Source organism: Lonchura striata, chromosome 10, assembly GCF_046129695.1.
Source record: "Lonchura striata isolate bLonStr1 chromosome 10, bLonStr1.mat, whole genome shotgun sequence".
NCBI lineage: Eukaryota > Metazoa > Chordata > Aves > Passeriformes > Estrildidae > Lonchura > Lonchura striata.
The window spans coordinates 7,506,633-7,522,448 of record NC_134612.1 but is presented as its reverse complement, the minus strand read 5'-3'; the positions used below and the strand labels follow the sequence as shown (position 1 = coordinate 7,522,448).

Here is a 15,816-nt window from a genome sequence, read left to right as displayed (position 1 = left end):
GGTGCATTTGTACGTTTTTCTTAATTTGGCTATCCTTATATTCTAAGTAAGAAAGAAAAATGTTTATTTCACTGAGAGTTTGGTGCCTGCATGATGAAGGAAGATGTCCTGAGTGAAACAATGTTCATTCTTACTTAGTCAGTAAAGAAATATCTATCCAGAACTTTCCAGAAAATTCAATGCAAGCATAAGGAGAAATGCTGAAAAGGTTAAGCTATGCACATAGTTTACCAAATGCACAACAAATCATGCATTAAACAAATGGGACATACTTTTTTCCCCAGCATTTTATGACAAGTTTAATAATAACCCAACTAAATAAGTTAATTCAGTTTGGGAAAGTTGTCCAGATAAGTCAATTGTAGTGAAGAGATTTTGGAATGATAAGGGTAGTTTGGGGATGTTTTTCAGCAGTAGTTCATGAACTGACACCCTTCCTTTTTCTTTTGTCTTTGCGTTAGTCACTATCTGTGAAATTAATCATAAAGTCTGGTATTGTCCCACCAGATTTCATTGGTATCTTTGTCAACATTGAGGACTTTAAGCCACTAATTGTCAGCTGTGCTGTGGGGGTGGGAACCAGCCCCTCTCCTGGTCTGCTGTCATTTTTGGCTTGGTTGCTGCTATCTGTGGCACAAACAAGTGGTAATAACTCTTGCAGTTTATTGTATCTGCCTGTGATACAAACTAGAATGTAATCATATTGTGATATTTTCTGTATACACTTGCTCCTACTGGTTTTAGGGTTTCCCAGCATAAGTTTTGCTCTCTTGCTGAGGTTTGGATAATGCCCCGCATTCTTGTATCTCAAAGTATTGTCTTGCTTTCTTTATGTATTATCTGCAAGGTTTTGGGACTCTGTTAAAATCAATTACTCATTCAGCATTGTGATGGAGAACTTGTGATACTAAAACCAAAAAGCTTTTGAAGCCAATTAAAGAAGATGTTTTTTTGGCTGGGCTTTTCTGACAGAAGCACTCCTCACTCCTGCAGTTCTTCCCTTCTGAGGCAAAATCTGAGACTGTTCATCTGTTTTCCTGATTGTCAAGTTGTCTGGTTCAAGACAATTTTGTCTTGTAGCCACGTTTAAGATAATGAAATCTGCAAATGTGATGGTGAAGGCTGACTTATTCTGTCACCAGTGGTAGATCCCTGTGAACAAATGTTTTCAAACAGAGGTAATATTGACTTCAGTGATAGAAGGTGGTAAAATGCTTTCAAATATTCCAGTAGTGTTTGTACCTGTGGCACAGAATGGGTCTCCTAGATAATGCCCACTTCTTTTAAAGGAGGAATTTTTGTTTCTCTCTTTTTTGTTTGTTTTTGTTTGTTTGTTTTTAGTTTTTGGGTTTTCTTCCGATTTGGGACCTATGATGGTACTTTATAGTAAATATTTCTGAGAAGTTAAAGCATGAGAAACCTAGTTATAATGGTAAAAACATCTGTAAATCAGCTACTTTGTTAAAGATACAGCACATAATGATGAAAGATTGGGAAAAGCATTGTTTCAATACTGGTATTTTTTAGGGTTGTGCAGGACAGGATAACTTCAGGATGCTGATCTCATAGTGTTTTAGCAGCCTTTCCTGTCTTTGTGTCACCAGCTTATTGTTAAAACAGAGGAAGATTCTTTATTTTACTGAATAGCAAAAAATCAACGAGCAAACAGAATAGAAGTATTTTATATTGTGGACTGTCTTTTGTGGGACAGATTTGGGTGTAAATATCTGATGAGTGGCACAGCAAGTCAAACTTTTCAAAAGGATGGTTGTGGTGTTACTCTTTCTTTCCCCATGCTGCCAGCAGAAGTGCTTTTGCAGCAGTATAGTAAACTGAACCATAAAATTGCTGTGAATTAGCAAGGTGCTCCCTCTTCTTTCCAGCTTTGGTTAATTTGAACCTTGAGCTAGTTGAAAAATGCTTGGTTTTGTATAAACAGGAGGGCACACAGGGGTGTGTCCTCAGGGGAAATTAAGAAATTGGCAAATGTTGAAGTAAAACCTTTGAATAAATGCAAAGTCATATCTTCAGGGTATTGCTGAAGTGGCAAATTGTAGCTTGAATGCAAAACAATAAAACGTCTTAAGTGAAAATAGATGCAGAGCTATAAATAGAAAGAGCTCAAGGATGCAAAACTCTTGGTGTGGATTGTCAAAGAGCTGCAGCTGCTGGTTTGCATTACAGGAGATACATTGGTGGGAGCTGATGTGGTTCACTTGACTTCTGGTAGTCTGACTCTTCCCAAAAATTTCAGTTGAGTTTTAGCTGAGGCAGAGAACCGAGTTGTTCTTTTTTGTACTAGTTCTTTCATTTAAATTTTCATGGACTAATAGTTTCTCTCATCTGCATAATGTGTCACTCATTAGCTCACCTGTGTGGACAGCTCAGACTGTATCATGATCATCTTTCTTATGCCTTTGAGGCAATCTTGTCAGCAGCAGCATCAACATCAGGGGAGCCCCTGTGTCTTCATTATCTTTCTTAGCAAGACAGCGGTGGGATTTGTGTGGGAATCCCTCCTGGTGTGTTTGGTGTGCAGTGTCACAGCTGCAGTGCCTTTCGGTGTCTGCTGTGCAGTGTCACAGCTGCAGTGCATTTTGGTGTCTGCTGTGCAGTGTCACAGCTGCACTGCATTTCATGCAGGAGAGTGGCTGTGTAGGTTGTAGTTGTTGTGAAATGCCATTGTGGAGGTGGCTGCTCTAGCAGAGTTCACCCTGCATGTTGATACTGGCACTGGTGGGTCCCTTTGGAGAAAGAAAAAAGGAAGAAAATTAATGTTTTTAAAATGTTGACTTTTTGTTTGTAAAGGAAAAAACCCAACAAGCACAACATAAGATGGTGCTTTGTTCTTAGTGTCTAGTGTGTAATACTTGCTGGTTTGCCTGGTTTTTCTTCCTAGATGAGATTTTTCACTATAATTATATTAGTCTTTATTAATCTTGGCTGTTGGCTAGCTCCGGTGTTGGAATTTAAGGACTAAATTTTTCAACAGGGAAAAAGTACTTGAAGTGAAAGTTGTATTTTCAAATCCTGGTATAGATTTGTGTGGTGTTGGTGGAAGAGTGGTGACTAAAAACCAAGCTGATTAGGTGTTGGCTTTGCTGCAAACACTGATGTTTTTGTGCTGATCTATTCCTTTGGTACTGTGTCAAAATAAAAAATATTTCTTTAACCTATGATCTCTAGTTTATGAAATTAGAGGGTTTCCTCTTGTCCATAATTCCAGTCCATGTCTGTTTTTTTTTTACACATCGTTTGTACTGCAAGAAGGAAACAAGTTGTAACAAATTTTTGCTAAATTGGTACTCCATTCTTGAGACTATTGTGGTCTGTCTTGGTTTTTGTCTCCCTTGGAATTGCAGTGTAGAAAGAAAGTCTGGTTTTACTGAGGGGTTGCTCTAGGTCGCAGCCTAGGATGTGCCCTAGGTGTCCCCTCTGCAGAAGGGAGACTCTTGGCTCTGCTCAGCCAGCTGGAATCGGGGCTGGTTGTGCTACCTCAGGAGTGTGAGGCTGCTCCCTGCTTATTGCAGTTGTGCTCAGGGCACGAAGCTCTGCAATACAGACACTGTCTTGTTTTTGGGAGGGGATGTCTCTGACCAGAGGAAAGAGAATCTTCTGCTCCTAGAAAACTTTATTGAATCACTGTTTTCCATGAAGAAGTGGGGAAAAGTAGCATGTTGGGTTGTTGAGTGACATGAACAATGGAAAATCAGTTCAGAGTAACTTTGAATCTAAAAAGAGAGAAGAAAGCTTTGTAAGGCAAGCTGTCTTTCATTTTATGCATATATTACCTATCTCAGGAAAAGTACTATAAAAATAGTTTGAAGATTTTTTTTTAACATGGTGGCAGTTTTTTATACTTCCCCCTATTCCAATAATGGAATTCAAAAGGTGTCCAGAAGGCATAAAACAGTTTTTCTATATTTAAAAGAGTAATAATATTAAGGTTTTATACTATTGGATAGTGTGGAGGTTAAAAGAAAGACCACACTGCAACATGAAACTGAGATGTACCTTGTCATTTTTCCCTCCTAGCTTGCATATGTGATAAACATTTTAAAACTGCATTAACTTAGATTAATGTGCTGGCAAGCATGAAAATTTTGTGGAAAAGGTTAGCGTGATTCCTTAGTTTAGGTTAAATCAAGGGAATATTCTTTGTGATTTGTAAGTGTGGCTTGTGTGGGGGGGTGGGGGGTGGGTTTAGCCTCATGCTCTGAGACAATGAAGCTGAGACATTGGCCAAGCCAGCTAGAGAAACTTCTCCCTGCCCATAGCTTTGTAATGCTTTCACAGTTTGAACTAATTTGTCAGAAGGACAGGGGATTGTAGAGGGGGAAATGCTTTATTACTGCTGGCAGTTAAGGGGAGAGTGCAGTGGGATATCAGTGCTTACTACATATCAGAAGATCCATGTCCTGAGAACAGAAAGCCCAAGAAGTCAGGATCATTAGGTTTGCTGCTCTCCAAACTGCTGGTTTGTGAAAAATTGTGGGTATTTGCTATGAACTATTAGCAGGATGATGTAATGGGGTGAAATATTGGTGAAATAGCCAAAAGTGTACAATAGGTACATCTGCTACTTGACCTCATCTGCCACATATGAGTTCTCAGAACCTTATTTCTAACTCATGTCAGTGACTCATTAACTCATTGATTTTTTTTTTTTTTTTAATGTAAGAGGGAGTTAAAAGCAGCTGGAATGTTGTGTTTATACATGTTCTTACTCTTGCCTTTATTGCAGTAATATGTCTGATGCTCTGGCAAATGCCGTGTGCGAGCGCTGCCAGGCGCGGTTCGATCCTGCAGAGAGGATTGTGAACAGCAATGGGGAGCTCTATCACGAGAGCTGCTTTGTCTGTGCTCAGTGCTTCCGGCAGTTCCCAGAGGGACTCTTCTATGAGGTGAGTTCTCAGGCTGGTTGGAAGAGAAGAGAAATAGCTCTGGTAAAATGCAAGGAAGTTTTAGCTTTCTTGCATGTTTAATTTCTTAGCCCGAAACATTTGTTGCCATTTTTTTTGAGGAGCTTCCAACTCAATTTCCCTCTTTTTCTTCTCACGTATTCCTCCAGTAACAGAAAAAAAAGCTGTTCTTTGGGTAAGACACATTTCAAAAAGAAAATAGTGTTTTGTTAATCATTACAGAATCACAAAATGGCTTGGGTTGGAAGGGACCTTACAAATCATCACATTACAAACCCTGCCATGAGCAGGGCCACTTTACACTGGAGCAGGTTGCTCAAAGCGTTGTCCAACCTGGCCTTAATATTTCATTAGACATAAGTGATTTTTTTGTCTTTATTTTTAGACATATTGTACCAAACGGATCCAGTTGGGCAACTAAAATAAGTGAACCCATTTAAAAGCTAGTTTGAATTTGTTTTTGCAAAATATGCATAAACATGTATTTTGAATAACACATTGTTTTAAACTTGCTGTATTTTATTTTGATGTGAGTTTTAGCGTCGTGTAGGAGAAATAGTAGTTCCGAACTAAACTAAAGCAAAAATGAAATTAAAGGCAACTATAAGAAAAGGATTGGGGTATTCTTCAGGATTTTTACCATCTTGTAGCATCATTGCTATTAATGTAGCTGTGCAAATTCACCATGAGGCTGAAGCCATATTGGATATTTATTTAATGAGAGCCTTTAGGAGTTGACAGGTGTGTAGGGGGCTAGAACTGGAAAATATAACTGACCTTGACTAAATGGCCATATCAATGGAAAATCATGCTGAACTGTCAAGATGTAAAAGTAGTTCAGTTATTCATAGGGGCTCCTTCTCTCTTGTTTTGCTTACAGTTTGAAGGTAGGAAGTACTGTGAGCATGACTTCCAGATGCTGTTTGCTCCTTGCTGCGGGGAATGTGGTAAGAAGTGGCAAATACCAACACCAGGGCTTGACAACTGCAGGGCTGTGCAAAGCTCGCAGCATTGCTGGGATATCCAGCCTTGGGCTGGGATTTTGGGGTTGTTTTAAGGAGTCAGGGGTTCTGGGTGAGAACAAAGTGTGATACCAGCAGTGATTTTGGGTTATTCTGGTTGTGGGAATAATTTGGAGTTTTTTCAAGTTAGACTGGAATAGTAATTATGAAATTAAAGTGGAAGGACTGTGAAGGACAGTAGATTTTGCTGAAACTGTTTTCTGCATGCATCTCCTGGTTTCCTTTTGCAGGTGAGTTCATTACTGGGCGTGTTATCAAGGCAATGAACAACAACTGGCACCCAGAATGTTTCCGCTGTGAGCTCTGCGACGTAACCCTTGCTGACCTGGGTTTTGTGAAGAATGCTGGCAGGTAAGATGGAGCAGGAGGTCAGAAAGTTTTACCAGTATATTATTGATAGAGCTGGGAGATGCTGAGGGTGGTCAGTTTTACAGTGAGAAGGAAAGCTTGGAAAGGTACAGAAGAAACTTCAGGAATAACTTGTTAGGTAAGAAGTTCTTCATCCAATGAAACATGTTCTTGTTTCCAACAAGAAACTCAAATTTTAGTGGCTAGTAAATGTGTTTTGGAAGAGAAAGGGATTTCAGGCAGAATGCTGCATAACAAGTAAGAAAAAGGGATTATGTGATCTCAGGCAGCTGTTTATCAAGTAAGCTGCTGAGCAGGAAATCAAGATGTAGCAAAAGGCCAAAAGAATAACAATGATTACAGCAAAGTCTTTTCAGCCTATGATTTCACCAGTCTTCAGAAATCATTTGTTTTAATGCAAAAATACAAGAATAAATCCTAGAGGTCAATTAATGCATTTAATTCAGAAATAAGAAATAAAAACACAGAAGAGAGCTTATATAAAAGCATACCATTATAAGAAAATAAAGCAATCCAGCAGTTAGCAGACAGTGTTGCACAATTTAGAGTTAATTTTAGGCTTTCATAAGTTATGAGCAAAGCCTAATAGTTTCCTAGAGTTTATGTTTTCCCTAACTAAATGGTGAAGGAAGATAAGGTCATATACTTGTATCTGTCCAGCAAGGAGTCCTCTCAAGTCCCTCTTCTTTTTCATACTGCATGCAGCCTCTGTGCCTTAGTTTTTGAGCTGGGCAAAACTGATTTTCTTATGGCATCTCGTCTTGCTAGAATGGGCTGTTGGAATAGCACATTAGTTCAATAGTTCTGGGGAAGCAGTCAGGATAAAAGCAGTTCAAGCAAGATAAAGTATGTTTGATTCTGTAATTTGTGGACCAAATCTAAAATGGTAAGGAACTTGTTCCCAAAAGCATAGCAGAGAGAGGTGTGTGTATCTCTGTAACAATATTTTTCACCTGCCACATGATTTCTTATAATATTTATATCCATAGCATTGAAGCAGTCTTTTAGTAAATATTATTGGAAACTCTTGTGTTTGTTTTTTTTCTCCTTTTCATTGTACCTGGTCTACCCTAGTCTGTGTGTCACTTCCAGGCATATTCTTCTGGATGCAATTTGTATCAGTGAGAATAAAGATAATCCCTTCTTTATCCGTAGTGAAGGAATAAGTCACAAAAAAGAACTGTAAACCATCTTAAAGCTAGGAATCTTTCCTGTCTTAATTCCTGTCCAGGCTGGATTAGTTGCTTCATTCTGGTCTCTTTTCTTTTTCTTGACACCATTTAGTACCAATTTTCTCTATATTACATGTAAACACTTTGAATTTAGAGAATTGAACAAGATGTGCAAATGTGGAAGTTTTTTCATCAGGCAGGTCTGTCTTAGGAGTGGTTCTATACTGCTGGCACAATGTGAAATTTTAAATAAGGCTGTATGCATTGTGCAGAGGAAGTAGCTTTGGGAATTGGGTTCTTTGAAAAAAAAAAAAAGGCATTTCCCTCATTGTCCCCTTCCCTATTCCTAAGTGCTTAACCCTCAGTTTGATTCCTTGGAAACCAGGACTGTCCTTCTGTTTTCAGTTTCAGCAATACAGACACGTGTGTTCTCTATGGTCAAGGGGTTCTTGTTAATGGCAGCCCCATGAAAACAACAGAACTTCCCTTCTCAGGATGAGTTTGACTCTGGTTGGGCTGTCTTGCTGCATATTTGTGCTCTCAGCTGATACTGGTGGAAGAGTATTCTTAAGATGAAGCGCTGACAAGTCATGTTCACAGTTCAGATTTAGCACTTAGTGAGCTTTCATTTGTCTTACCCTCATATGTTTGAGGCAACATTATGGTCTTTTTAATGCAAAACAGATTGCACAAAGCCTCACGGAATTTCTCAGCTACAAAAAAATACATGATGGGGTCAAAGGCCCCGTTGAGGCTGGTGAGGCAGGAGGTGATGCGGTTACTGAGGGCCAGGAGACGCTGCGTTTCACAGGAAGCTTTGGTCCCGTTGTAATGGAGAATATAAATGTAGCGATTGACGTGGTAAGGTACAAAGCAAATTAGAAAGATCATCAAGACCATGATGATCATTTTGACAGCTTTCTCCTTCAGGTGTTTCTCAACTCTGTTCCCACTCTTCAGGCTCTGGATGATGAGTAAGTAGCAAGTCACAGTAGTAACAAAGGGGAAGGTGAATGCCACTGCTAAGGACACGAGGGCGTGGCGTGAGGCCTTTTCTCTGTAGAGCTGCAGGCAGACAGTTGTGTTTTTCATCTGGACTGTCTGCACACTGAGCAGCAGAGGTGCCATTGCCACACCAACGATGACCCACAGAAAGACACATGCCACGTGGGCATAGCGGGACCTGCGGAGCTTGATGGACTTCACAGGGTGCACAATGGCCAGGAAACGGTCAACACTGATGCACATCAGGAAGTAGATACTGGCATACATGTTGAGGTAAAAAAGGAAGCCGGTGAGTCTGCATGGGATCTCACCAAATGGCCAGTGGTTACCAGAAAAATGGTACACCAGCCGGGTGGGGAGTACCAGCACAAAGGACAGGTCAGCCACAGCAAGATGCATCAGGAAAATGTTGGCAGGTGTGCCTGACTTTTGGTCCCGGATAAAGAGCCAAAGAGCCAGGGCATTGCCAGCAAAAGCCAGGATGAAGTCCAGGAAGTAGAAAGTGGCAAAAATCATGTTCTCAAGGTGTGTCTCTTTCCCACATTGCTCTGATGTTTCCAAACTGAAATTTGATTGATTTGAGCAGTTGAAGAGCAGGCTTGAAGCTGCAGGCCCATTCATGTTTCCCCACAATTCTGAAGAAGAAGCAGCCCTAAAAGTGAAAGAATTAAGACATATTAAGAAGAGCCTGAGTTTGTGGAAAACAAAACAAACCCTGAAAGACTGAAAAATCCACACATGAAAGTCAGCAATGTCTCCTGTTTGCTAGCATCAGTGTTTGGTATGACAGGTCAGTCTGAATTTAAATGTTATATTGGAATTCTGAATACCCTCTGTTTTGCTAGATTTACTAGAACAGTAATTCCTGTGGAAAGAGCCCCAGTGAAGAGCTGGCTAGCTGATGATGAGCTTGTCATCAGCCCATGCTGAGGTTAGTTTTATAACCAGGTAGTGAGATACTTGTGTGTCTGATGAAGAGGAGTAGGAGTGAGTTCTGTATATCTAACTAGAAAGTACTTTGCATGTTTCAATTTGAAAGCCTGATTCAGGACTAAGGAGTTCCTGATGAATCAACTTTTCTGAGCACAGGTATCTGTTGTAAGGTGATCTAGCTTAGAGTATCTGGCTTGTTTTTAAAAGAGATAAAAGATAGGTCAAATATTACTGTTATTTTTTTAAAAAACACAGGGTTCCTGAAAACCTTTGAGCATTATTTTAGTTTACAGTCCTGTGTTTAAGGCAAATGCACCTAGTTCTAATATAGGAGATGGGTTGCAGCATCTCCTGTGACACTGAATTGACCCAGGGAAGATTTTAAATAATGCCCATGCTGTCAGTCACCTCTCAAAGTGTCATCCTTCCCTGCAGCTTTTGTCTTCTACCATAGCTCTCTCTTTTCCTGCCTCAAAAGCCTGAGCTCCACTGTAGCTTATCCAGGGCCTTTTCCAAGTAGAAGCTTAGCAAAACTGGTCTTAGCTTTGCCAGTCTCTGTTTGCAGTGTCCTGAACAGCATCAACAAGAAATGTGATAGGATTTTCAGAGCACCTACCCATGGCTTTTTATACATTGCTTGTCTGTGGGTATGGGTGATAGGGAAATGCTGGTGGTCTGAAGTTCTAGCATTGTCTTTATTACTTGAATTCCTCAGAAGCGTTAGTCTTTGCAGCAGTACCTCCATTTTGCTCACCCTTGCATTTTGTACTGACTGACAATTTCTCCATAAAATACTCAATACATTTTTTAATACATCCATTATGCACTGCATCCAGGTCCCCAACAGAACTCATTGTTCAGATACCTGAAAATATTGGGATCATAGAGAACTGAGATGGATTAAGGCCAAACAAATATATTAGAAAATGTAAGACATTTCGAAGGTAATTAATACCTTCAGTTTGGCTGCTGTTACTTCCAGGTGAACAGAAAACTGGAATAACTGGAGATTAGTGTTCTGAATCATTTGTTTGGTTCACAATTGAAGAGAAAGGCAACAGCTGGGAGACTGGATGAAATTCAGAAATTGGAAGTTCTTCCTGTGGCCACAGAGGGCCCTTCTTACTTCATGCATTGCCTGGATACCCTTCCGGATTTGAGTAGTTACAACAAGTTGCTATCTTGCCATTACTTGCAATTGCATGTGCAAGGAAGACTGTGCAGCCCTTTTGTTCTTATCTGTAAAAATACTCGTGAAATTGTGCTTTTATATGCAAAAGGAAAATGCCCTGCTGATTTTTTTTTTTGTCTGAAGGTCACAAGTTTACAGAGGTGACCATAGTTTTTTTGTTTATATTATTAATTTGTCCCTTACAAAGTAAAACCTGCAAGTATTCCTGAACCCAAGAGTTTAAAATTTGTGTGGGGTAGTAACATTGACTCACATATTTGTCCTTCTTGTATGGAAGTAGTTAAAATATGTATTTTTTTGTTGTGTACCAAAAGAGAAACATGTGAGACTGTGCCGTTTTACTGGCTGTTAATTTATGATGGTGTTTATCACCTCATGTTCTAACTAACATCCCGTTTTTTTCATGTCGGGCCCATTGTTTAATTATGCTTTTCATCTGTAAAAAGTGTAAATCAGATGATCTTTGTGTACACACCTGCTGGGGATAGTCTTATGGCTAAATGTTGCTCTATCCATGTGACACCTGAGCAAGCAGTAAACACTGGCTTGGAGCAGCTGAAAAAGGAGAAGCCAGGGTTGTCTGATGGAACAGACTGGGATAGCACTTCTTATTGGTAGTGCTTTAAGTCAGTTCCCAAAGTGAAGGAGTGAGCAGACTTTTCCCTGTTTCCAAGCTACTTATCAGGGGTTTAGCAGCATGGTACACTGAACTGATTCATTTGAGTGGATTTCCTAAGGCATATCTTGGAAATTCAGATTCAGCTGCGTGTCAGTGCCAGACTTAGAACAGGCAACACTTCAAAGTTGAGAGTTTTATCCTCACTGATGACAGCATTGAGTCTGCTGTGGATTTCTATATGGACGTGCTTTCAGTGCAAATGTTGTGGGTTGGAGTAGAAAGGAGAACGTCGGAGCTATCTGGAAGCCCAGTATGTCAGTGTCAGGAAGAAGAGAGTCTTAGAACTGATGATAAAATTGAAATAGATTCAGTCTTTGCAAATGATGGCCTTCATAGGAGAGCTGCTGTTATCTAATTTACTTTTTAAAGCAAGATAAAGTGAGATGTTTTTCATTGTCTCGTTAGAAGTTATAGAAAAAGTGGCCCTCTTTCTAATTTTTCTTATATTTTAAGTTAAAAGGAAATTTTAGTTACAGCTTTAATGTTTTGGTTTTTTTTTTAGTTAATGGGTGAAGTAGTGGTGTAGCAGTTGAGTAGGTTCAGAAAAAGCCAACATGTCACTAGAATTAATTTTTGGGCTTATTTTTAGGCCTTACATGTTTTCAACAGAATACTACAACTTTAGATAAGTAATAATTCTCTGACAGTGTGTTCTCTAGAACGTGTTGAAAGCCCTTTACAGTTATTTGCAATTCCACTTCTATTCTCCTTGGGTTTATCCTATAAATTTTAAATAAATGTGTTCAGTGTTTTTATGCTTACAGACAAAGCACTGGGATTCCTATAGTCTGTATAAATTCTAAGAGCAAACTAGCAACCTTTACAAATGACCTAGAATGTGTAGTCTGTGTTAAGCTATATGGTGCAAGAGGCTTCCATTCCACAGACAGAAAACTCTTTTAGGAGTCTGGCTCATTATCCAATAATTTCTGCTTGGACTGCACTCTTGATGTTGTGTGAATATTTAGTGATTTACGTATTGCTGAACAGAGCACTGTTCTGGAACGAGCCATTATCCCAGGCCTCCCAGGGCTGAGCTGAAACAGGGATGTCACTGCTCGTTTGAAATACATGCATGCACACTGACCGTATTTCATGCCCTGTTTCTCTTCTGCTCAGAAACAAGCAGGAGAGCAATCCACAAGGCTGTCAGTATAGACATAACACAGTTGCTCTTTCAGCAGATACTCTGTCTGTCGTTAATGAAAGAACTAGCAGGAAAAATCTCTAGCTCATTATACACAGTTATCTGGCTAGTTTGGAGTTTTTGTTTGCCCCGCAGATAAACTGACCTGTATTTTAGGTATCAGAAATTCCTGTTCTTGCCTTCAGCTAGAGCAGTTTTTGCTATGATTTTAGTGGGTTTGTGTGTTTTATGATTATGACTTTAGTGTCTTGTCAAATAAGTGTTTTTTGTCTTCCACTCAAAAGTACACTTCATTAGAAATAGTCCATTTCTGACTGAAGTTTTTCTCCTGAAAATCACTCTCTATGCTGAGCCTGTATTTCAGTTTAAATACTTGGTTATTGTGAGCATCAAAGCAGTATCCGAGAGCACTAGACATGCCATACATTAGGTACAAAAGTTTGAAAACCTTTTTTGTTTTAAAGGAGTGACATAAAGATGAGAAAATTATTCTTTGAAGTTCAGAAAATGCTGCCTATTCTTATTTTCAGACATATCCATTATATTCATCTGCCTCAGTATGTGTTCTACTCCTCATTGGCACCAGCTAAAACTAATGCCATTAGGAAAGCTCCTAAAAAAAAAGCTCCTACTAACAAAAGTTGGTCTCTTACCTCTTTACAATGCCGTCCTGGGGGTGAAGTGTAGGGTCCTTTTGGGGAATATCTCAATGAACTCCTTCTGATGACAGCAAAGGTAGAAACAGCAGAGCAAACAAGGTGATTCCAAGAGAGCGCAAAGTTGCAGAGTTGCTGAGAGCAGAGAGGGGAGCCCCTCTATATAGTGTCCTGCTTGTTCTGATAACACATTATCAGTCAGTCACACAACAGAGCAGCAGAGAGGACACCCCAGCACTGAGGAGCAGTCTTCATCCCAGCTGAGCTCTTGGCACTGGGGCTGCTGCTGGTATAGATATGAGTATGCTGCATGAATATGCCAGTGTTCATGCTGCTTACTAAAGGCTGCTACTGAACCTCTAGCCCTAAACACAGAATCTTTGGAGTCCCCTGATTATTTTAGGAGGGTGGAGAGATGCATTGTTTGGGGGAAATCTAGTATTAACAGACACAACAGGACACTTCAGGATGGGATAATTCCATAATGGTGGGAAGGGGGAGGGGGAGAGGGTTAGGGAGAGGGGAGGCTGCTATGGTAACAGCTTAGCCTGTCCAGCACTTCCCTTCGCTTCCAATAGAGAGGGCCTGTGGGAGGGCAGAGGGTTTGTGAGTGGGGAGGGGGTTGATAATGGTTTATCAGTGCAAATGGCTGAAGGCGTCTCTTTCAGCTGAATGAGAGGGGTCTCTTTCAGGACTCTTGCTTTGGGGTCCCCATGTCCAGCCCTGTATAATTACTCTGCATTTGACAGTGCTGAGTAAAATTGATGCCTTTATGCTGAGATGAGCACAGCTGTGTGTTTCCTTATAATGGGGTGCTGTCTGCTTTTTCTGGACTCTGTCTGGGCGGACAGTAGTTCCAGCCCCAGGCAGAGACACTTGCTGACAGAAATACTCAGATTTGGAGAGAATAATAATGATACTTAGCACTTAGACAGACACCTGCCAGCTGAGAGTCATAAATGTTTGAGGCCTCACAACAACATGAGTTGTATTCTTATCCTCATTTCACATACCTAATGGTAAGTAATTAATCAGGGCAGAATTTTGGAAGGTGCCCTGTGAAGAACCCACTACTTAATCCATAAACCTGCCCTTTCCATTTGAACTTTTTATTTTGTCTGATGTATTTTGAGAATGACCTGTAAATCTCAGTGAGTGTTTGACATAGTGATACAGAGAATGAAGTAGATTTGTTTGTTTTGGGACAAAGCAACCCACAGAAGTCATTCTTTGTTGTTTGTGTTTTGCTATAAATTCTTCCCAGCCCACAATGTTGCAGCTAGAGGGATAGGTAAGAGGCAACAGCTTGTCCTCAGAGCTTGGAAGTATTGGGATAAAACTGGTGGCTTCCATCAGCCTTCACAAGTTTTTTTATGCCTTTGCCTGAGCTTTTCTACCAGAAATTTGGGTTATCTGCCTGTTTAGAAGTGTACTTGTAATGTGTTCAAGAACATGTGCTAGGAATACAGCTGCTTTCCCCACATAAAGTTGCATAGTTCTTAATTTTCTTTGACTTGGGAGTAAAAGGAATTTGTAGGCAACAAGAGGTCTCTTGTTTTTCCTAGATATTGAAGACTAAGGAATCCAGCCATGGTAAAAGGCATTCAAACAATGCACTTTGGTTTGGTACATTTTATTCTCTCTCCTTGACTCCCTCCCAGTGCGGTAATGCCTCTGATATGGTTGGATCCATTAGTTATAGATAGGGGGTTGTTGCCTCCTTTCCTTGCTCAGCTATCAGGAAAGATCTGGAGGGTTGGAAAGGATCCCTAGAAGAATGACTGGGTGATACCCCTGATGGCACATAAATCGGTGAATGTTGAAACACAGCTGTGTATCTGCTTGATACTCATTCTTCTCTGTGCAACTGGTGTGAAACAGTGGACACCAAACTGAATTATGTTTAGTCTGACCTCAGAAGACAGTTCTGTTACATAAAGTACTTCCTACAGTATCTATTATTTGTTTTAGGAGAAAGAGTTTTTTAATATTTTCTTTCCTTTACTGTGTTCAACCAGGCACCTGTGTAGGCCATGCCACAACCGTGAAAAAGCCAAGGGACTGGGCAAGTACATCTGTCAGAAGTGCCACTTGATAATTGATGAGCAGCCTCTCATGTTTAGGAATGATTCCTACCATCCAGATCACTTCAACTGCACCCACTGTGGGTATGTTGCCCTGCTGTAAACTCTGACAAAAAAGGAGAGAGACAAACAGTTAAGTCAGCAGTGCAGTCCTTCTCAAGGTCTAAACTTGTTTGCCTTCACATTGTTGAGCAAATAGAAATTGTGTGAGGAGAAACTGAAATAAGTTTGGAAAAACAAGAGGAATTTTATTTTGCCACTCAATATTCTCTTGTTCTAACATTATAATGCTAGTTTATTTGCTAGTTTATAATGAAAGTGAAAATAATTCCATGGCATGAGCTTACCTCAAAGGCTATGTGCAGATTACCATAGTAGAGTTTTCCAAAGATAGGAGTTACCAGGCTGTCCAAAATAGTTTCACTTCAAATTCCTGGATAGAAATAAAAAGATGGCTTTATGAGCTGTGCCAGTCTTGTGGCACTGTCCATGGCCATGCTGATACCTGTCTGACCTGAATTACTTACCATGAAGACATTTTAACTGGGCACAGTACTGCCCAGAATGGGTGACAGTGCACATAAATGTCTCAAGTGTTGAGTGCCGAGGATGGTTCTTGCACCTGAGCTCTCCCA

General features: G+C 40.1%; 2 protein-coding genes across 2 annotated transcripts in view; one reads left to right on the top strand and one right to left on the bottom strand.

Moving 5' to 3' along the window:
- LIMS2 (LIM zinc finger domain containing 2) overlaps positions 1–15,816 on the top strand; it is a 29,646-nt gene that overhangs the window by 9,216 nt on the left and 4,614 nt on the right. The window contains exons 2-5 of the mRNA XM_021544399.3: positions 4,745–4,904; positions 5,803–5,869; positions 6,175–6,295; positions 15,116–15,265. Coding sequence (XP_021400074.2) covers positions 4,745–4,904; positions 5,803–5,869; positions 6,175–6,295; positions 15,116–15,265 — 498 coding nt within the window. The remainder of the gene's footprint in view (positions 1–4,744; positions 4,905–5,802; positions 5,870–6,174; positions 6,296–15,115; positions 15,266–15,816) is intronic.
- GPR17 (G protein-coupled receptor 17) lies at positions 6,660–13,375 on the bottom strand. The gene is made up of 2 exons (XM_021544398.2): positions 13,095–13,375; positions 6,660–9,142 (listed from the first exon to the last, which is right to left on the bottom strand). Exon 2 carries the CDS (start codon positions 9,109–9,111, stop codon positions 8,080–8,082), a length of 1,032 nt encoding a protein of 343 aa, XP_021400073.1. The 5' UTR covers positions 9,112–9,142; positions 13,095–13,375; the 3' UTR covers positions 6,660–8,079.